Genomic DNA, 22983 nt, shown 5'->3' with positions numbered 1-22983 from the left:
TGGCCGAAATAAATTATGCGAGATTGGCATTGAGTTGGAAGACCGACTTAGGGTGTGAGATTACCACTGACCTCTGCCGCTTATATATAAAGGGTATATATTTGTTGAGACTCTGTCTACCAACGGGAAAAACTATACCGCTTTATAATGCGAATGCATATATCGCCAAAGCGGGCCATGCTGGCAAACATTGGTGGGACTGGGGTCTGCCCGAAATGTGGAGCCGGAGACGCCTCCTTGGGGCATATGTTCTGTCATTGCCCCTTGGTGCGCCATTTTTGGCAGAGCCTGCTACAGAATGTGGATGGTATGTGGGACTCCTCGCTGGTATATGACCCGCTGCTTCTTTTTCACCAGTTCAAGTATACCTCGGATCCTCCAGCGGGTTTCAAGGGATTTCTGGGAATGGCCATCTATTTTGGCATCAATACCATTTTGAGGGCTTGGCTCTCTCTCCCCGTTGTGCCCTTCCTTACAAACCTGGAGAACACAAATGATACAACAAATGAGGGTGGAGAGATGTGGTGTTCGACAATGGGATAGTGTTCCTGGACTACGATTCAAGGCCCGATGGGAACCCATGTGGAATACCCTACCACATAAAGGGAAAAGCCACATATTGAATTGCTGACCCATATATTGGAGCGGGAAGAGGAGAGGAGGGAAGGGGTAGAAGTTAAATGGGTATGGTGGAGGGGGGGGGGGGGGGGAATAAACTGCCAAAGTTTATTGAGTGGCTTTATATACTTGTGTTCAGATAACATTTGTTCTATGAGTTTGTAAGATGTATTTGCCATGTTTGGTATGTATATTCTGATATTTTAAAGACAACTATGTTGAGTTGTAAAGTGTTGGGAATTATGGTATTCATAAGGGGTGTCTGTTCGGTGGTGGGGGGGTGGAGGGGAAGAAATCAAAAACTACTTAGTGATACTAGATCAATGGTTGGTATTATTGCTTTTGTATTCTCATTGAAAGCAAATGCTACATACCTGTAGAAGGTATTCTCCGAGGACAGCAGGCTGATTGTTCTCACTGATGGGTGACGTCCACGGCAGCCCCTCCAATCGGAACACTTCTCTAGCAAAGTCCTTTGCTAGCCCTCGCGCGCCGATGCGCACCGTGCATGCGCGGCCGTCTTCCCGCCCGAACCGGCTCGTGCCGGCCAGTCTCATATGTAGCAAAACAAACAGAAGGGAAGACACAACTCCAAAAGGGAGGCGGGCGGGTTTGTGAGAACAATCAGCCTGCTGTCCTCGGAGAATACCTTCTACAGGTATGTAGCATTCGCTTTCTCCGAGGACAAGCAGGCTGCTTGTTCTCACTGATGGGGTACCCCTAGCCCGGGCTCACTCAAAACAACAACCATGGTCAATTGGGCCTCGCAACGGCGAGGACATAACTGAGATTGACCTAAAAAATTTACCAACTAACTGAGAGTGCAGCCTGGAACAGAACAAACATGGGCCTAGGGGGGTGGAGTTGGATTCTAAACCCCGAACAGATTCTGAAGCACTGACTGCCCGAACCGACTGTCGCGTCGGGTATCCTGCTGCAGGCAGTAATGAGATGTGAATGTGTGGACAGATGACCACGTCGCAGCTTTGCAGATCTCTTCAATAGTGGCTGACTTCAAGTGGGCCACTGACGCTGCCATGGCTCTAACATTATGAGCCGTGATATGACCCTCAAGAGCCAGCCCAGCCTGGGCGTAAGTGAAGGAAATGCAATCTGCTAGCCAATTGGATATGGTGTGTTTCCCCACAGCCACTCCCCTCCTGTTGGGATCAAAAGAAACAAACAATTGGGCGGACTGTCTGTTGGGCTGTGTCCGCTCCAGATAGAAGGCCAATGCTCTCTTGCAGTCCAATGTGTGCAGCTGACGTTCAGCAGGGCAGGAATGAGGACGGGGAAAGAATGTTGGCAAGACAATTGACTGGTTCAGATGGAACTCCGACACAACCTTTGGCAGGAACTTAGGGTGAGTGCGGAGGACTACTCTGTTATGATGAAATTTGGTGTACGGGGCCTGGGCTACCAGGGCCTGAAGCTCACTGACTCTACGAGCTGAAGTAACTGCCACCAAGAAAATGACCTTCCAGGTCAAGTACTTCAGATGGCATGAATTCAGTGGCTCAAAAGGAGGTTTCATCAGCTGGGTGAGAATGACATTGAGATCCCATGACACTGTAGGAGGCTTGACAGGGGGCTTTGACAAAAGCAAGCCTCTCATGAAGCGAACAACTAAAGGCTGTCCCGAGATCGGCTTACCCTCCACACGATAATGGTATGCACTGATTGCACTAAGGTGAACCCTTACAGAGTTGGTCTTGAGACCAGACTCAGACAAGTGCAGAAGGTATTCAAGCAGGGTCTGTGTAGGACAAGAGCGAGGATCTAGGGCCTTGCTGTCACACCAGACGGCAAACCTCCTCCAGAGAAAGAAGTAACTCCTCTTAGTGGAATCTTTCCTGGAAGCAAGCAAGATGCGGGAGACACCCTCTGACAGACCCAAAGAGGCAAAGTCTACGCTCTCAACATCCAGGCCGTGAGAGCCAGGGACCGGAGGTTGGGATGCAGAAGCGCCCCTTCGTCCTGTGTGATGAGGGTCGGAAAACACTCCAATCTCCACGGTTCTTCGGAGGACAACTCCAGAAGAAGAGGGAACCAGATCTGACGCGGCCAAAAAGGAGCAATCAGAATCATGGTGTCTCGGTCTTGCTTGAGTTTCAACAAAGTCTTCCCCACCAGAGGTATGGGAGGATAAGCATACAGCAGACCCTCCACCCAGTCCAGGAGGAAGGCATCCGGTGCCAGTCTGCCGTGGGCCTGAAGCCTGGAACAGAACTGAGGGACTTTGTGGTTGGCTCGAGATGCGAAGAGATCTACCAAGGGGGTGCCCCACACCTGGAAGATCTGTCGCACTACACGGGAATTGAGCGACCACTCGTGAGGTTGCATAATCCTGCTCAACCTGTCGGCCAGACTGTTGTTTACGCCTGCCAGATATGTGGCTTGGAGCACCATGCCGTGACGGCGAGCCCAGAGCCACATGCTGACGGCTTCCTGACACAGGGGGCGAGATCCGGTGCCCCCCTGCTTGTTGATGTAATACATGGCAACCTGGTTGTCTGTCTGAATTTGGATAATTTGGTGGGACAGCCGATCTCTGAAAGCCTTCAGAGCGTTCCAGATCGCTCGTAACTCCAGAAGATTGATCTGCAGATCGCGTTCCTGGAGGGACCAGCTTCCTTGGGTGTGAAGCCCATCGACATGAGCTCCCCATCCCAGGAGGGACGCATCCGTGGTCAGCACTTTTTGTGGCTGAGGAATTTGGAAGGGACGTCCCAGAGTCAAATTGGACCAAATCGTCCACCAATACAGGGATTTGAGAAAACTCGTGGACAGGTGGATCACGTCCTCTAGACCCCCAGCGGCCTGATACCACTGGGAGGCTAGGGTCCATTGAGCAGATCTCATGTGAAGGCGGGCCATGGGAGTCACATGGACTGTGGAGGCCATGTGGCCCAGCAATCTCAACATCTGCCGAGCTGTGACCTGCTGGGACGCTCGCACCCGCGAGACGAGGGACAACAAGTTGTTGGCCCTCGTCTCTGGGAGATAGGCGCGAGCCGTCCGAGAATCCAGCAGAGCTCCTATGAATTCGAGTCTCTGCATTGGAAGAAGATGGGACTTTGGATAATTTATCACAAACCCCAGTAGCTCCAGTAGGCGAATAGTCATCTGCATGGACTGCAGGGCTCCTGCCTCGGATGTGTTCTTCACCAGCCAATCGTCGAGATATGGGAACACGTGCACCCCCAGCCTGCGAAGTGCCGCTGCTACCACAGCTAGGCACTTTGTGAACACCCTGGGCGCAGAGGCGAGCCCAAAGGGTAGCACACAGTACTGGAAGTGGCGCGTGCCCAGCTGAAATCGCAGATACTGTCTGTGAGCTGGCAGTATCGGGATGTGAGTGTAGGCATCCTTCAAGTCCAGAGAGCATAGCCAATCGTTTTGCTGAATCATGGGGAGAAGGGTGCCCAGGGAAAGCATCCTGAACTTTTCTTTTACGAGATATTTGTTCAGGGCCCTTAGGTCTAGGATGGGGCGCATCCCCCCTGTTTTCTTTTCCACAAGGAAGTACCTGGAATAGAATCCCAGCCCTTCTTGCCCGGATGGCACGGGCTCGACCGCATTGGCGCTGAGAAGGGCGGAGAGTTCTTCTGCAAGTACCTGCTTGTGCTGGAAGCTGTAAGACTGAGCTCCCGGTGGACAATTTGGAGGTTTTGAGGCCAAATTGAGGGTGTATCCTTGCCGGACTATTTGCAGAACCCACTGATCGGAGGTTATGAGAGGCCACCTTTGGTGAAAAGCTTTCAACCTCCCCCCGACCGGCAGGTCGCCCGGCACTGACACTTGGATGTCGGCTATGCTCTGCTGGAGCCAGTCAAAAGCTCGCCCCTTGCTTTTGCTGGGGAGCCGCGGGGCCTTGCTGAGGCGCACGCTGCTGACGAGAGCGAGCGCGCTGGGGCTTAGCCTGGGCCGCAGGCTGTCGGGAAGGAGGATTGTACCTACGCTTACCAGAAGCATAGGTACCAGTCTTCCTTCCCCCGAAAAATCTTCTACCTGTAGAGGTAGAGGCTGAAGGCTGCCGGCGGGAGAACTTGTCGAATGCGGTGTCCCGCTGGTGGAGAGACTCTACCACCTGCTCGACTTTTTCTCCAAAAATGTTGTCCGCACGGCAAGGCGAGTCCGCAATCCGCTGCTGGAGTCTATTCTCCAGGTCGGCGGCACGCAGCCATGACAGCCTGCGCATCACCACACCTTGAGCAGCGGCCCTGGACGCAACATCAAAAGTGTCATAAACTCCTCTGGCCAGGAATTTTCTGCACGCCTTCAGCTGCCTGACCACCTCCTGAAAAGGCTTGGCTTGCTCAGGGGGAAGAGCATCAACCAAGCCCGCCAACTGCCGCACATTGTTCCGCATGTGTATGCTCGTGTAGAGCTGGTAAGACTGGATCTTGGCCACGAGCATAGAGGAATGGTAGGCCTTCCTCCCAAAGGAGTCTAAGGTTCTAGGGTCTTTGCCCGGGGGCGCCGAAGCATGCTCCCTAAAACTCTTAGCCTTCTTTAGGGCCAAATCCACAACTCCAGAGTCATGAGGCAACTGAGTGCGCATCAGCTCTGGGTCCCCATGGATCCGGTACTGGGACTCGATCTTCTTGGGAATGTGGGGGTTACTTAATGGCTTGGTCCAGTTCGCAAGCAATGTCTTTTTTAGGACATGGTGCAAGGGAACAGTGGTCGCTTCCTTAGGTGGAGAAGGATAGTCCAGGAGCTCAAACATTTCAGCCCTGGGCTCGTCCTCCACAACCACCGGGAAGGGGATGGCCGTAGACATCTCCCGGACAAAGGAAGCGAAAGACAGACTCTCGGGAGGAGAAAGCTGTCTCTCAGGAGAGGGAGTGGGATCAGAAGGAAGACCCTCAGACTCCTCGTCAGAGAAATATCTGGGATCTTCCTCTTCCTCCCACGAGGCCTCCCCCTCGGTGTCAGACACAAGTTCACGAACCTGTGTCTGCAACCTCGCCCTGCTCGACTCGGTGGAACCCCGTCCACGATGGGGGCGTCGAGAGGTAGACTCCCTCGCCCGCATCGGCGAAGCTCCCTCCGCCGACGTAGTCGGGGAGCCTTCCTGGGAGGTGGCCGCGGTCGGCACCGCACGCGGTACCGACATCGGGGACCTCAACCTGGGCGATGGGCCAGCCGGCGCCACGCTCGACGGTACCGGAGGCGCAAGCACCGCCGGTACCGGAGGGGTAGGGCGCAACAGCTCTCCCAGAACGGCCCGGAGACTCTCGTTTAGAGTGGCTGCAGAAAAAGGCTGAGAGGTCGATGCAGGCGTCGACGTCAGAACCTGTTCCGGGCGAGGAGGCTGTTCCGGGCTGTCCAGAGTGGAGCGCATCGACACCTCCTGGACAGAGGGTGAGCGGTCCTCTCGGTGCCGATGCCTGCTGGGTGCCGAATCCCTCGGCGACCCAGAGCTCTCGGTGCCGACACGGGGAGGAGACCGGTGTCGATGCTTCTTCGATTTCTTCCGAAGCATGTCACCGGAGCTCCCCGGCACCGACGAGGAGGACGTAGAATCCATCCGTCGCTTCCTCGGGGCCGAGGCCGAAGGAGGTCGGTCTCGGGGGGGCTGTACCGCAGGAGCCCTCAGGGTAGAAGGAGACCCACCCGAAGGCTCACCGCCACCAGCAGGGGAATGGACAGCCCTCACCTGCACTCCTGACGATGCACCACCGTCCGACGACATCAGCAGACGAGGTCCCGGTACCACCAACGTCGATGCAGCTATCCGATGTCTCGGCGCCGATGCAGAGGCCCGATACCTCGATGCACTCGATGCAGGGGCGGCCGAAGAAGATGGTCTGGACGCTGACGACGTCGATGCACTCGAAGATCCCGGTGCCGATGCCGACGAAGAGCCCGAGAACAACACGTTCCACTGGGCTAGTCTCGCTACCTGAGTCCGCCTTTGAAGCAGGGAACACAGACTGCAGTTCTGAGGGCGGTGCTCGGCCCCCAGACACTGAAGACACGACGAGTGTCGATCAGTGAGCGAGATAACCCGGGCGCACTGGGTGCACTTCTTGAAGCCGCTGGAAGGCTTCGATGTCATGGGCGGAAAAATCACGCCGGCGAAATCAAAGTCCGAAATGACGGAAAAAGAGCACCAAAAACTTTAGAGGGAGAAAATCTCGACCGAGGCCGAAAAGAGGCCTACCCCGACGACGAAAGAAAACTTATCGGGGCAAAAAGCTGGAAGTACGGGAAGGAGTAACACGAAACCCGGGGAGGGTTTCCGGAGCACTTCCCGACAGAGGACAAAGCTTTTCCGAAGAAAAAAACACGTCAAATAAATTTGGACGCGCGAGGTCGACTTTCCGGGGCTCGACACGGCGAAAACGCGACCGTACCGAGTGCGGACAAAAGAAGACTGGCCGGCTCGAGCCGGTTTCGGGCGGGAAGACGGCCGCGCATGCGCGGTGCGCGCGGGCGCGCGAGGGCTAGCAAAGGACTTTGCTAGTGAAGTTTCCGATTGGAGGGGCTGCCGTGGACCTCACCCATCAGTGAGAACAAGCAGCCTGCTTGTCCTCGGAGAACTATTGTTTCCATAGAAATAGTGCAATATTAGCTTTTTTGTCATACTTAATCAAACATGTTTAGCTTAGTAGGCTAAAGCCTCCATGTTATATTAATCATATGTTGGATAATTTTAACCATATGTACTCAAGCTTGTTGATTTAACAGTGCATATTGATTAGACCAATGTGATTCCTCCTGTCTCCAGGTTTGATCATGCTCCAAGAGGGGTGGTTACAGAATAGACACCATGGGTTGGTTAGCATAACAGGAAATTCCAACTCCCCTTATCTTTTTGCATATATCCACTTCCCGCATGATAACTTCCACTAGGGCCTTGTCTCCTACTAAGCTAAAACACCACAATCCTCCCTAATGGACTCTAGGAGCCCTCTGGAATGGATGGCATCTTACTAGAAGTCCTACATGTGCTGCCCTACCTATAGGCCCAACAAGAGGGGAAATGTAGAAAACTGTTGTAAATTGTCTTTGGGAAAAACAGGTCAAGAGGCTGGTTACTGTAAAACTAGGCCTCAATAAAAATCATAAGACCCTGTCTGACTCAAAGATTGCAGCAGATTGCAGTAACACTGTTGTGACAGCCTAAAACGGTTACTGAAACTTGGCACTGGTGCAAAACTGGCAAAGATGCCAGGTGGACAGGCCATTTTGAGAAGATGCGGTTAGGGATATGTTACAAAAGACAGATGACAGGGGCCCAGGTGCAGAAAAGCGGAATTCTGAGAGGGGCGGAGTGAAACCTGTGGCCAGGAGAGTCATTTGTAAAGTCATTGCGGCCGAAACTAACAGATGCTAGCGTATTTGCAATAATTGTAGCTAATAGATATCAACAGTATTTAAGAACTGACAGCAGAACTCATTAGTAGAAAGTCTTGATCAAGTGAGACATGCTTGTTTCACTGTCGGATCTCCCTGTGAGAAAAGAGCTATAACTGATCTTGTATTTGCTTTCGGTGAGTATCAACAAAGATTGAGAGCTGATTTCTCATAACTACCAGACCCTTCTGATTGGTGTCATTATTGCCCACAGCTTGTGGAAAGCTCTGGGCCATACAAGGTCAATTTAGAGTCTAATTTTAGCATTTGTAAAATATGTGAGAAATTGGGAATGTCTTATGCAAAATGGGATATGTCTATGTACTTCACTCTGTACAGATACATAGCCCTAGGCAATTTTATCAGAGCCCACTTTTAAGTCCCTCAAAAAACTACTGTCAGCATGTATTATTGATAAACAGTCAGGAAAATGAAGATACATACCTGTAGCAGGTATTCTCCGAGGACAGCAGGCTGATTGTTCTCACGACTGGGTGACGTCCACGGCAGCCCCCCCCCCCCCCAAACGGAAATCTTCCTAGCAACAAAGGTTGCTAGAGCCTTTGAGCACGCGCACCGTGCATGCACAGCCATCTTCCCGCCCATCGCGCAAGAGTCCCAACAGTTCGATATCAAAGCAAACAAGGACACAGGCAACTCCAAAGGGGAGGCGGGCGGGTATGTGAGAACAATCTGCCTGCTGTCCTCGGAGAATATCTGCTACAGGTATGTATCTTCATTTTGTCCAAGGAAAGCAGGCTGCTTGTTCTCACGACTGGGGTATCCCTAGCCCCCAGGCTCACTCAAAACAACAAAGAAAGGTCAATTGGGCCTCGCAACGGCGAGGACATAACAAGGATTGACCTATGAAGAAACATCTGAGAGTGCAGCCTGGAACAGAACAAAAATGGGCCTAGGGGGGTGGAGTTGGATTCTAAATCCCAAACAGATTTTGCAGCACCGACTGCCAAAACCGACTGTCGCGTCGGGTATCCTGCTGAAGGCAGTAATGAGATGTGAATGTGTGGATTGAAGACCACGTCGCAGCCTTGCAAATCTCTTCTATAGTGGCTGACTTCAAGTGGGCCACTGAGGCCGCCATGGCTCAAACACTATGAGCCATGACTTGACCCTCAAGAGTCAGCCCAGCTTGGGCATAAGTAAAGGAAATGCAATCTGCTAGCCAATTGGAAATGGTGCGTTTCCCGACAGCAACTCCCCTCCTGTTGGGATCGAAAGAAACAAACATTTGGTCGGACTGTCTGAAGGGGCTTGTCCGCTCCATATAAAAGGCCAATGCTCTCTTGCAGTCCAATGTATGCAACTGACGTTCAGCAGGGCGGGTATGAGGACGGGGAAAAAATGTTGGCAAGATAATTGGCTGGTTCAGATGGAACTCCGACACCACCTTCGGCAAGAACTTAGGGTGAGTGCGGAGGACTACTCTGTTGTGATAAAATTTAGTATAGGGAGCATGGGCTACCAAGGCTTGAAGCTCACTGACTCTACGAGCTGAAGTAACAGCCACCAAGAAAATGACCTTCCAGGTCAAATCCTTCAGGAATTCAGTGGCTCAAAAGGAGGTTTTATCAGCTAGGTGTGGACGACATTGAGATCCCATGACACTGGTGGAGGTTTGACAGGGGGCTTTGACAAAAGCAAACCTCTCATGAAGCGAACAACTAAAGGCTGTCCAGAGATAGGCTTACCCTCTAAACGATAATGAAAAGCATTAATTGCACTAAGATGAACTCTTACGGAGTTGGTCTTGAGACCACACTCTGATAAGTGTAGAAGGTATTCAAGCAGGGTCTGTGTAGGACAAAAGCAAGGATCTAGGGCCTTGCTATCACACCAGACAGCAAACCTCCTCCATTTGAAAGAGTAACTCCTCTTCGTGGAATCTTTCCTGGAAGGAAGCAAGACTCGGGAGACACCCTCAGAAAGACTCAAGGAGGCGGTCTATGCCCTCAACATCCAGGCCATGAGAGCCAGAGACTGGAGGTTGGGATGCAGAAGCACCCTCTCGTTTTGAGTGATGAGGGCTGGAAAACACTCCAATCTCCATGGTTCTTCGGAGGACAACTACAGAAGAAGAGGGAACCAAATCTGACGTGGCCAAAAGGGCGCAATCAGAATCATGGTCCCCCCGTCTTGCTTGAGTTTCAGCAAAGTCTTCCCCACCAGAGGTATGGGAGGATACGCATACAGAAGGCCCTTCCCCCAATACAGGAGAAAGGCATCCAACGCTAGTCTACCGTGGGCCTGAAGTCTGGAACAGAACTGAGGGACCTTGTGATTGAGCTGAGTGGCAAAAAGATCCACCGAGGGGGGCCCCACGCTCGGAAGATCTTGCGGACTACGCCCGAGTCGAGCGACCACTCGTGAGGTTGCATTATCCTGCTCAATCTGTCGGCCAGACTGTTGTTTACGCTTGCCAGATAAGTGGCTTGGAGAAGCATGCCATGATGGCGTGCCCAAAGCCACATCTGGAAGGCTTCCCAACACAGGAGGCGAGATCCGGTGCCCCCCTGCTTGTTGATGTAGTACAAGGCAACCTGATTGTCCAAATTTGAATAATTTGATAGGACAGCCGATCTCTGAAAGCCTTTAGAGCATTCCAGACCGCTCGCAACTCCAGGAGGTTGATTTGAAAACCTCTTTCCTGGAGGAACCAAACTCCTTGTGTGTGAAGCCCATCGACATGGGCTCCCCACCCAAGAAGAGATGCATCCGTTATCAGCACATTTTGTGGCTGAGGAATTTGGAAAGGACGTCCCAAGACCAAATTGGATCGAATCATTCACCATCGCAGGGAATTGTGAAAAGCGGTGGACAGCTGGATCGCATCCTCTAGATACCCTGTGGCTTGATACCACTGAGAATCTAGGGTCCATTGAGCCGATCTCATGTGAAGACGAGCCATGGGAGTCACAACTGTGGAAGCCATATGGCCTAGAAGTCTCAACACCTGCCGAGCTGTGATCTGCTGAGACACTCTGGCCATGGAAATGAGAGACAGAAGATTGTCTGCCCTTGCCTCTGGGAGATAGGCATGAGCCATCTGTGAGTCCAGCAGAGCTCCTATGAATTCTAGTTTCTGAACTGGAAGGAGATGGGACTTTGGGTAATTTATGACAAACCCGAGTAGCTCCAGGAGTTGAACAGTCATCTGCTTAGACTGTAGAGTTCCTGCCTCTGAGGTGTTCTTCACCAGCCGATCGTCGAGGTAAGGAAACACGTGCACTCCCAGTCTGCGTAGCGATGCTGCAACCACCGCCAAGCATTTTGTAAACACCCTGGGCGCAGAGGCGAGCCCAAAGGGCAGCACACAATACTGGAAGTGTCGAGTTCCCAGACGAAATCGAAGATACTTCTTGTGAGCTGCAAGTATCGGGATGTGTGTATAAGCATCCTTTAAGTCCAGAGATTATAGCCAAGCGTTTTTCTGAAGGCCCTGGGACACCATCCTGAACTTTTCTCGGACTAGATATTTGTTCAGGGCTGTTAGGTCTAGGAAGGGACGCATCCCCCCCCCCCCCCCCCCCGTTTTCTTTTGCACAAGGAAGTACCTGGAATAGAATCCCAGCCCTTCTTGCCCTGGTGGAACAGGCTCGACCGCATTGGCGCTGAGAAGGGTGGAGAGTTCCTCTGCAAGTACCTGCCTGTGCTGGAAGCTGAGCTCCCGGTGGGCAATTTGGAGGTGTGAAGATCAAATTGAGGGAGTACCCTAACCGGTCTAACTGAAGAACCCACCGATCGGAGGTTACGAGAGGCCACCTTTGGTGAAAATATTTTAACCTTCCCCCGACCGGAAGATCGTCCGGCACAGGTACTTTTATGGCAGCTATGCTCAGCTGGAGTCAGTCAAAAGTCCATCCCTTGCTTTTGTTGGGGAGCTGCAGGGGCCTGTCTGGGTGCACGCTGTTGACGTGAACAAGCGCACTGGGGCTGAGCAGGCTGTCGAGAAGGTGGATTGTATCTACGCTTATTGTAAGCATAGGGAGCAGTCCTCCTTCCCCTGAAAAACTACTACTACTACTACTTATCATTTCTATAGCGCTACTAGATGTACACAGCACTGTACACTTGAACATGAAGAGACAGTCCCTGCTCGACAGAGCTTACAATCTAATTAGGACAGACAAACAGGACAAACAAGGGAATATTAAGGTGAGGATGATAAAATAAGGGTTCTGAACAAGTGAATAAGGGTTAGGAGTTAAAAGCAGCATCAAAAAGGTGGGCTTTTACCTTAGATTTGAAGATGGCCAGAGATGGAGCTTGACGTACCGGCTCAGGAAGTCTATTCCAGGCATATGGTGCAGCAAGATAAAAGGAACGGAGTCTGGAGTTAGCGGTGGAGGAGAAGGGTGCAGATAAGAGAGATTTACCCAGTGAACAGAGTTCCCGGGGAGGAATGTAGGGAGAGATGAGAGTGGAGGGGTACTGAGGAGACACACACAATGACGATGTCGAGAAGTCGACTCCTGTGCCGGCGGCGATGAAGCTCCCTCCAGCGATGTCAACGGGGAGTCGACCTGGGTGGCAGCCGATGCCGCAGGCGGTATCGGCGTCAGAGACCACACCACGGGCACAGAGCCAGCTGCCGCTTCCATCAACGGTACCAAGGGCGCAAGCACCCCTGGTACTGGAACAGACTGACGCAGCAGGCTCTCCAGGAGACATGTGAGAATGGTTCAGAGGCGATCATCCAGAGTCTCTGCCGGAAAAGGCTGTGGGGCCGGTGCAGGGACCGGAGGCAGAATCTGCAAGGGATGAGGAAGCGGTACCGGGCTGTCTGAAGACCAATGCACCGACACCTCTTGAATGGAGGGCAAGCTGTCCTCCCGGCGTTGATGCTTCTCGGGTGCCGAATCCTTTGACGCCCCGGATCTCCCGGTACGGTGTCTGGAAGGAGACCGATGGCGATGCTTGAGGCACGGCATCGGTACTCCTCGGTACCGACGAGGAGGACGTGGAATCCACACACCTCCTCGGGCTCGGGTCCGAAAGAGGTTGGTCCCGGTGGGCCTGCACAGCAGGAGTCTTCGAGGCAGGTGTACACGCTCTGTGTAACCCTGGCAGCGCTATAGAAATGCTAAGTAGTAGTAGTAGTAGTAGCAGGTGGAGACCCACTCGATGGCTCACTGCTCCCAGCGTGTGGTGGTCTCCGGACAACCATTTCCTGCGCTCCCAATGTTGATGCCATCTCCGGTACAGACATAGACGCCGAAGAACCAGGCAACGCTCCAAACAGACGGACCTGCTGAGCTAATCTCGACACTTGTGTATACTTTTTAAGGCTAAGACACAACTTACATGCGTCTGGGCGATGGTTGGGCCCAAAGCACAGGATACACCATGAATGGGGATCGGTATCTGAGATTGCCCGGTTGCATCGACCACACTTCTTGAAGCCGCTGGGAATCCTCGATGTCATGGACGGAAAAATAGTGGCGGCGAAGTCAAAGTTCTCGATGGTGCCAAAAGAAGGGCACAAAAAAGGAGAAATGTGTACGTGCAGCCTAAGAGGGCCGCGACGGGAACGAAAGGAAACTTAGACGGGAAAAAACACTAAGAAAATAAGGATATTCTTTTTTTTTTTTTTAAAAGAGCTCCACAGAGCAAAATACTAAAAGAAAAAAGCGGAAAAAGACGGCGTAATGAAGGCTCTTTTCAGGGGCACACGGAGAAAGACCACAGGCAGTCTCTCTCTTACCGTGGAAAGAAAAGAACTGTTGGAACTCTCCCGCAACGGGCAGGAAGATGGCCGTGCCTGCTCGAAGGCTCTAGCAAGATTTGTTGCTAGGAAGATTTCCGTTCGGTGGGGGGGGGGGGCTGCCGTGGACGTCACCCAGTTGTGAGAACAAACAGCCTGCTTGTCCTCGGAGAAAATCGGCAACACAATCACAAAGTTACAAACAAAAGGGTGTAACTGGCCACTAGAAATGAAAAATCTACATTGAAAACCAGCAACAATTATAAATGGAAAAAAAAGAAAAAGAAAACCAGCAATTTTTACTGAAGAACCTGACAGACTGTGTTTCAGCTATCAGCCTCCCTCATATCCGATGAAACCCTGACTGTGCCATTTATAGAGTCACCTGATACAAGCTGTTATGATACATGGTCCGTGTCAGATCAATATTTGCTCATTTTCAATTGTGGATTTTTCATTTCTATCAGCCAACTAAATCCTTTGTTTTTTAGCATTCATTACTGGCTAGAAATAGAGGAGGCATTTCCAGGTGTGTCTTTAGGAAGGGGTTGGAAAGCAATGTATGTAGATAGGATTTTCAAATGTATGTATGCTGTGATCCAGCAATATTTTCCCAGCAAAAAAACGACGATTTGCAAAGGAAAACAACCCTCATAGACCTTGCAAATAAACAGCTTATTTGAAAATTGCCTCCACAATCACAAATACAGCTCACAATACCTAAAAATAACTCACATAATCAAAATATTATTCATTAGAAAGCTGTCTTCTTCCAAAACTTACCACTTTGTCTTCAAAGCTTTTCCTCTCTTGCATCTTGGACTCTCTATTCTCTTTATCTTGAGGTTTGAAGGGTGGTTTTCCTTTCATATCTGTTTTCTCCCCAGCAAGGACCCTCTTTACAGCATCATCACTGGATAGCTGCAGGAAGAAATGACAGAATAAGGAAGAAGTGGATAGATCACTGGATAGCTGCAGGAAGAAATGTTGACAGAATAAGGAAGAAGTGGATAGATCACTGGATAGCTGCAGGAAGAAATGTTGACAGAATAAGGAAGAAGTGGATAGAAGAATTAAACCAAGTGAACAGTCAATTCTAGGGATGAACACTGGAAAAAATCATCAAAACAAGTATCCTAGTTTCCTGCATTGTAATGACTTTGAAATACATGCTTTTGAGACTTCGGTACAACAACAATGGTGTTGACGCACTTAAGGGTGCTCCACAGCCATTTCTCCCCTATAGTGGAAAGTTCTTTCCCTGGTACTCATTTTGCATACCAAGGGTTTGTGATCCTACCTAAACATCGGCAGATTACTACTGCAGCTGAGCTGAAGCAAGTTAAAGCTAAACCTGTGGCTTCCATCAAGGAGATGTACGCAACCACGGCATCTAAGACCGCAAAAGATGGCAGAAGGTCCAGCTCAGGCAACTCTCCTTGTGCTCATCAAGAGGCAAGCCAGTCTATGGTCAGCAAGGCGCAAGCTGAATTACAAGCATAGGTGTTCCAAGAAATTCATGACTCCAAGGCAGAAATCACTGATTTAGTAGTGAGGCGCCTGGAGGCAAAGCTGCAAGCCATCACCAAACGAATTGAGGCTACCGAGTCACAGCTCATGGAGCTTGAGGAGGTGCATAGAAACGTTCTAGGGTGGAATAAATATAACATATGGAGCTAAACCTTGTTGGAAAACGCCAGACCGTCAAATGTTTGCTTCAATATGCTGCTTTTCAGAGAATTAGAGAACATAGTACAATGTTGTAGGACTAAGATAAGGACGATGTCAAATAGGATTGCCTGGAGAAACAAGCCTGCATAGGCTGGAGAAGAACCTTATGACTTGAATTGCCAATAGCAATTAAAAGCAAATATGGGGCTGCAGATCTGTCATATCCAGGGATCAGTCCTGCGCATGAACAGATTCTATGCACACTGCAAAGTATTAAAGATGGTATATAAGAACTAACTGAGGAAAAGGGTTTTGGCTGGTGAAAGCATATCCCCCGAGATTCAGAAACCATGTGGGCAGAATACACATTGGCTGTGTGTATTGGAACAGATCCAGGTGCTAAACAGTTTGATGCATTAAGCTCTGAAGGGAAGTGGCTAGCATATCTGAGAGGGCAAATTTGTTTAAAGAGAAAAGTAATTCTGTAAAGGATAAAGTTCATTTTGTTACAGAAAGAAGTGCTGAAGAATGGAAAGTGAGGAGATATGCGAAAGTTTCTTATACTCACAACCATATGTCATAAATTAAGTTCTGATTTGTTGAGTGAAGGAGTGGCCTAGTGGTTAGGGTGGTGGACTTTGGTCCTGAGGAACTGAGTTCGATTCCCACTTCAGGCACAGGCAGCTCCTTGTGACTCTGGGCAAGTCACTTAACCCTCCATTGCCCCATGTAAGCCACATTGAGCCTGCCATGAGTGGGAAAGTGCGGGGTACAAATGTAACAAAAAAAAAAAAAAAAAAACTGGGTTCGATTCCCACTGCAGCTCCTTGTGACTGTGGGCAAGTCACTTAACCCTCCATTGCCCCAGGTACAAAATAAGTACCTGTATACATGTACACCGCTTTGAATGTAGTTGCAAAATACCACAGAAAGACAGTATATCAAGTCCCATTTCCCTTTCCCCTAATCAAATGAATTGCTGAATAATTTGTGACAAAGTGCATTTTGCTGCCAATTTACATATGATTAGTTGGTCTAAGTGTCACATGATACACAACATTATTCCTTGCAATCAGGGTAAGTGTGGTACAAGACTTTTGCTGCGGAGAACTTCCCCCCCCCCCCCCCGAATTCCACATTAACAGAGAAATGGAAGGGAGACCAGAAGGACAGGCTACAGATACAACAGAAACTGGAAAACCTAGAGGAAAAATTTGAAGACCTTGAAAATAGGAGCAGATGGTCTAATTAAAAAATGCTAGAGATTCTCAAGGATGTGAAGGTACTGACCCTGTTGTTTATATCCAAAAAACTGCTAACAGCCTATTTCCCTGCAGCTGCTACCGCCTTGTCCTTTGAAACTGAACTTGCAGACCGAGAACTGCAGCTGAGACCAGACCCTAACTGGCCGCCTCAGGTGATGATAAATCAAAGCATTTTTACTATAAGAACATTCTGTCCTGGAGGTAGTGCCAATCTCATGTGAGTTAAATTTCTAAAATCTGCTGTAGATTAGATAATTGGGGTGATTTTATCCACGTACCTTGAGGTTAATTTTCAGTGAAACAAAGCTTGGTAAGCTTGTATTTGAAAAATCACCTAAATCTAGATGGACAAAATTTAGGCAATTTTATGAAGTATGTACTTTCACAGACCAGTAGTATGTGCTTTCACAGACCAGTTATGCGCCTAAATGTTTAGAATGATAGCATATATGCACTTACATGCCTGAAAAAGAAAAGGTGATAGACCATCTGCTATGGAAATATTAAAAATCAGGGCTTCCATTTTTTTTATTGACCTTATAACCTGAATATGATGCACAAGCAGAAGTACTAAGAGGTCTTTATTTATTTATTTAGGGTTCTTAACAATCAATATAGTATTGTCTGCATACAGCAATACTTTGTGAGCTTCCCTCACACACAGCCTCCAAATAATGAACTCATGGGCGGACGCATTCCAACTAAAACTAAACGCAGGAAAAACACAATGCCTCATCTTGTCCTCACAATACAACACAAACAAACCCAACACCATAAACACCCCAGACTACACCCTTCCGATATCAGACAGCCTAAAACTTCTGGGAGTCACAATTGACCAAAATCTCACACTTGAAGACCATGCGAAAAATACAGCAAAGAAAATGTTCTACTCGATGTGGAAACTTAAAAGAATCAAACCTTTTTTCCCAAGGGAAGTATTCCGCAGCCTAGTACAATCAATGGTGCTAAGTCACCTAGACTACTGCAACGCCATTTATGCCGGATGCAAAGAACAAATCATTAAGAAGCTTCAAACCACTCAAAACACAGCAGCCAGACTCATATTTGGGAAAGCGAAATACAAAAGCGCCAAACCCCTAAGAGAAAAATTGCACTGGCTCCCACTAAAAGAACGAATTGCGTTCAAAGTGTGCACCCTGGTCCACAAAATCATTTACGGGGAAGCCCCGACCTATATGTCAGACCTTATAAGACTTGCCTACCAGAAACGCAAAAAGATCATCACGAACATTCCTCAATCTCCACTATCCTAACTGTAAGGGGCTAAAATATAAATCCACATACGCAACCAGTTTCTCATACATCTGCACACAGCTATGGAATACACTACCAAAGGCCATAAAAATAATGCAAGACCTAACCATCTTCCGAAGGCTACTAAAAACAGATCTTTTCAAGAAGGCATACCATAATCATCCATTTTAAACACTAAATAATAACACTACACAAGATCTATACAAAACCGAAAGCCTATCACATGATTGATTATCCTGCTTGCTCCTATATTTAAGCACTACCACTTTAAACCTCTTGTCGAATAAAATCTCTTTATAGTAGATGGCCTAATGTATGTCACAATCCAATTTATTACTCAAGAAACTTTATGCAATACCATAATGTATTCTTCTTTACCATGTATGTATGCACATGGTATACAAATATACCATGACCTGGTCCATGTATGTTACCGTGTATGTATGCACCTTAACGTTATACCACTTGTTACTCAGGAACCTTTAAGCAATACCATAATGTATTCTTCTCCACCATGTATGCATGCACATGGTATATAAACATACCATGATCTGTTCCATGAATGACATCATGTATGTGTGCACCTTAACGCTATACCATTTGTAACTCTGTTACCCGGAAATGGCAATCGCCATTACGGCAATTGTAAGCCACACTGAGCCTGCAAATTGGTGGGAAAATGTGGGGTACAAATGCTACAAATAAAATAAATAAATAGATATATGGGAGGGGAGTTGCCAGAGAATGTGGAAAAGGCGGTTAGCTTAGCGGAGTTTTAAAAAGGTTTGGACGGCTTCCTAAAGGAAAAGTCCATAGACCATTATTAAATGGACTTGGGGAAAATCCACTATTTCTGGGATAAGCAGTATAAAATGTTTTGTACTTTTTTGGGATCTTGCCAGGTATATGTGACCTGAATTGGCCACTGTTGGAAACAGGATGCTGAGCTTGATGGACCTTTGGTCTTTCCCAGTATGGATATACTTATGTACTTATGATGCTGTTTGCTAGCAGCTCAATGGTCAATGCCAAGATGGAATGCTTCTAATAGTATTTCATTAACTATGATACTGTTACTGCACACCAAGTAGAAAGATTGTATCCACCTCCCAAATTTGCCTCTTTAGGTCTGTCATTTCTAATACCATGAATAAAAAAAAGCACACTCCACATAATCAAAGGAGTTCTGTAAGATGAAAATAAGTAATTAGGGCAATAATTATTCCCTGATAAAACTTATTACAAGGTTTCCGCTCAGTCTAGGGGAAATATAAAGAAACCTTGTGCTGGCACCATGCCAGTGTTTTGTTCTTCGCCAAAGAATCAAAGCCACGTCACAGATGATAAAGCAAATGCTACATACCTGTAGAAGGTATTCTCCGAGAATAGCAGGCTGATTGTTCTCACTGATGGGTGACGTCCACGGCAGCCCCTCCAATCGGAACACTTTTCTAGCAAAGTCCTTTGCTAGTCCTCGCGTGCCGATGCGCACCGCGCATGCGCGGCCGTCTTCCCGCCCGAACCGGCTCGTGCCGGCCAGTCTCATATGTAGCAAGACAAAGAGAAGGGAAGACACAACTCCAAAAGGAGAGGCGGGTGGGTTTGTGAGAACAATCAGCCTGCTGTCCTCGGAGAATACCTTCTACAGGTATGTAGCATTCGCTTTCTCCAAGGACAAGCAGGCTGCTTGTTCTCACTGATGGGGTATCCCTAGCCCCCAGGCTCACTCAAAACAACAACCATGGTCAATTGGGCCTCGCAACGGCGAGGACATAACTGAGATTGACCTAAAAAATTTACCAACTAACTGAGAGTGCAGCCTGGAACAGAACAAACATGGGCTTAGGGGGGTGGAGTTGGATTCTAAACCCCAAGCAGATTCTGAAGCACTGACTGGCCGAACCGACTGTCGCGTCGGGTATCCTGCTGCAGGCAGTAATGAGATGTTAATGTGTGGACAGATGACCACGTCGCAGCTTTGCAAATCTCTTCAATAGTGGCTGACTTCAAGTGGGCTACCGACGCTGCCATGGCTCTAACATTATGAACCGTGACATGACCCTCAAGAGCCAGCCCAGCCTGGGCGTAAGTGAAGGTAATGCAATCTGCTAGCCAATTGGATATGGTGCGTTTTCCCACAGCCACTCCCCTCCTGTTGGGATCAAAAGAAACAAACAATTGGGCGGACTGTCTGTTGGGCTGTGTCCACTCCAGATAGAAGGCCAATGCTCTCTTGAAGCCAATGTGTGCAGCTCACGTTCAGCAGGGCAGGAATGAGGACGGGGAAAGAATGTTGGCAAGACAATTGACTGGTTCAGATGGAACTCCGACACAACCTTTGGCAAGAACTTAGGGTGAGTGCGGAGGACTACTCTGTTATGATGAAATTTGGTGTAAGGGGCCTGGGCTACCAGGGCCTGAAGCTCACTGACTCTACGAGCTGAAGTAACTGCCACCAAGAAAAAAACCTTCCAGGTCAAGTACTTCAGATGGCAAGAGTTCAGTGGCTCAAAAGGAGGTTTCATCAGCTGGGTGAGAATGACATTGAGATCCCATGACACTGTAGGAGGTTTGACAGGGGGCTTTGACAAAAGCAAACCTCTCATGAAACGAACAACAAAAGGCTGTCCTGAGATTGGCTTACCTTCCACACGGTAATGGTATGCACTGATTGCACTAAGGTGAACCCTTACAGAGTTGGTCTTGAGACCAGACTCAGACAAGTGCAGAAGGTATTCAAGCAGGGTCTGCGTAGGACAAGAGCGAGGATCTAGGGCCTTGCTGTCACACCAGACGGCAAACCTCCTCCAGAGAAAGAAGTAACTCCTCTTAGTGGAATCTTTCCTGGAAGCAAGCAAGATGCGGGAGACACCCTCTGACAGACCCAAAGAGGCAAAGTCTACGCTCTCAACATCCAGGCCGTGAGAGCCAGGGACCGGAGGTTGGGATGCAGAAGCGCCCCTTCGTCCTGTGTGATGAGGGTCGGAAAACACTCCAATCTCCACGGTTCTTCGGAGGACAACTCCAGAAGAAGAGGGAACCAGATCTGACGCGGCCAAAAAGGAGCAATCAGAATCATGGTGCCTCGGTCTTGCTTGAGTTTCAACAAAGTCTTCCCCACCAGAGGTATGGGAGGATAAGCATACAGCAGACCCTCCCCCCAGTCCAGGAGGAAGGCATCCGATGCCAGTCTGCCGTGGGCCTGAAGCCTGGAACAGAACTGAGGGACTTTGTGGTTGGCTCGAGATGCGAAGAGATCTACCTAGGGGGTGCCCCACACCTGGAAGATCTGTCACACTACACGGGAATTGAGCGACCACTCGTGAGGTTGCATAATCCTGCTCAACCTGTCGGCCAGACTGTTGTTTACGCCTGCCAGATATGTGGCTTGGAGCACCATGACGTGACAGTGAGCCCAGAGCCACATGCTGACGGCTTCCGGACACAGGGGGCGAGATCCGGTGCCCCCCTGCTTGTTGATGTAATACATGGCAACCTGGTTGTCTGTCTGAATTTGGATAATTTGGTGGGACAGCCGATCTCTGAAAGACTTCAGAGAGTTCCAGACCGCTCATAACTCCAGAAGATTGAACTGCAGATCGCGTTCCTGGAGGGACCAGCTTCCTTGGGTGTGAAGCCCATCGACATGAGCTCCCCACCCCAGGAGAGACGCATCCGTGGTCAGCACTTTTTGTGGCTGAGGAATTTGGAAAGGACGTCCCAGAGTCAAATTGGACCAAATCGTCCACCAATACAGGGATTTGAGAAAACTCGTGGACAGGTGGATCACGTCTTCTAGATCCCCAGCAGCCTGAAACCACTGGGAAGCTAGGGTCCATTGGGCAGATCTCATGTGAAGGCGGGCCATGGGAGTCACATGAACTGTGGAGGCCTTGTGGCCCAGCAATCTCAACATCTGCCGAGCTGTGATCTGCTGGGACGCTCGCACCCGCGAGACGAGGGACAACAAGTTGTTGGCTCTCGTCTCTGGGAGATAGGCGCGAGCCGTCCGAGAATCCAGCAGAGCTCCTATGAATTCGAGTTTCTGCACTGGGAGAAGGTGGGACCTTTGGATAATTTATCACAAACCCCAGTAGCTCCAGGAGGCGAACAGTCATCTGCATGGACTGTAGAGCTCCTGCCTCGGATGTGTTCTTCACCAGCCAATCGTCGAGATATGGGAACACGTGTACCCCCAGTCTGCGAAGTGCCGCTGCAACTACAGCCAAGCATTTCGTGAACACTCTGGGCGCAGAGGCGAGCCCAAAGGGTAGCACACAGTACTGAAAGTGACGTGTGCCCAGCTGAAATCGCAGATACTGTCTGTGAGCTGGCAGTATCGGGATGTGCGTGTAGGCGTCCTTCAAGTCCAGAGAGCATAGCCAATCGTTTTCCTAAATCATGGGGAGAAGGGTGCCCAGGGAAAGCATCCTGAACTTTTCTTTGACCAGATATTTGTTCAGGGCCCTTAGGTCTAGGATGGGACGCATCCCCCCTGTTTTCTTTTCCACAAGGAAGTACCTGGAATAGAATCCCAGCCCTTCTTGCCCGGATGGCACGGGCTCGACCGCATTGGCGCTGAGAAGGGCGGAGAGTTCCTCTGCAAGTACCTGCTTGTGTTGGAAGCTGTAAGACTGAGCTCCCGGTGGACAATTTGGAGGTTTTGAGGCCAAATTGAGGGTGTATCCTTGCCGGACTATTTGGAGAACCCACTGATCGGAGGTTAAAAGAGGCCACCTTTGGTGAAAAGCTTTCAACCTCCCTCCGACTGGCAGGTCGCCCTGCACTGACACTTGGATGTCGGCTATGCTCTGCTGGAGCCAGTCAAAAGCTCGTCCCTTGCTTTGCTGGGGAGCCGAGGGGCCTTGCTGAGTCGCACGCTGCTGACGAGAGCGAGCGCGCTGGGGCTTAGCCTGGGCCGCAGGCTGTCGAGAAGGAGGATTGTACCTACGCTTGCCAGAAGAGTAGGGAACAGTCTTCCTTCCCCAAAAAAAATCTTCTACCTGTAGAGGCAGAGGCTGAAGGCTACCGGTGGGAGAACTTGTCGAAAGCGGTGTCCCG

At 49.6% G+C, this 22983-nt stretch overlaps 1 protein-coding gene across 2 annotated transcripts in view; it reads right to left on the bottom strand.

The window, feature by feature from the left end:
* TRAF3IP1 (TRAF3 interacting protein 1) overlaps nucleotides 1–22983 on the bottom strand; it is a 1208890-nt gene that overhangs the window by 1014465 nt on the left and 171442 nt on the right. For both annotated transcript variants that reach the window (XM_030210669.1, XM_030210670.1), the window contains exon 4: nucleotides 14492–14629. In XM_030210669.1, coding sequence (XP_030066529.1) covers nucleotides 14492–14629 — 138 coding nt within the window. The remainder of the gene's footprint in view (nucleotides 1–14491; nucleotides 14630–22983) is intronic.

Source organism: Microcaecilia unicolor, chromosome 7 (assembly GCF_901765095.1).
Source record: "Microcaecilia unicolor chromosome 7, aMicUni1.1, whole genome shotgun sequence".
NCBI classification, from domain to species: Eukaryota; Metazoa; Chordata; class Amphibia; order Gymnophiona; family Siphonopidae; genus Microcaecilia; species Microcaecilia unicolor.
Note: the sequence above shows the minus strand (reverse complement) of the source record. Positions and strands in the feature narration are given on the sequence as shown.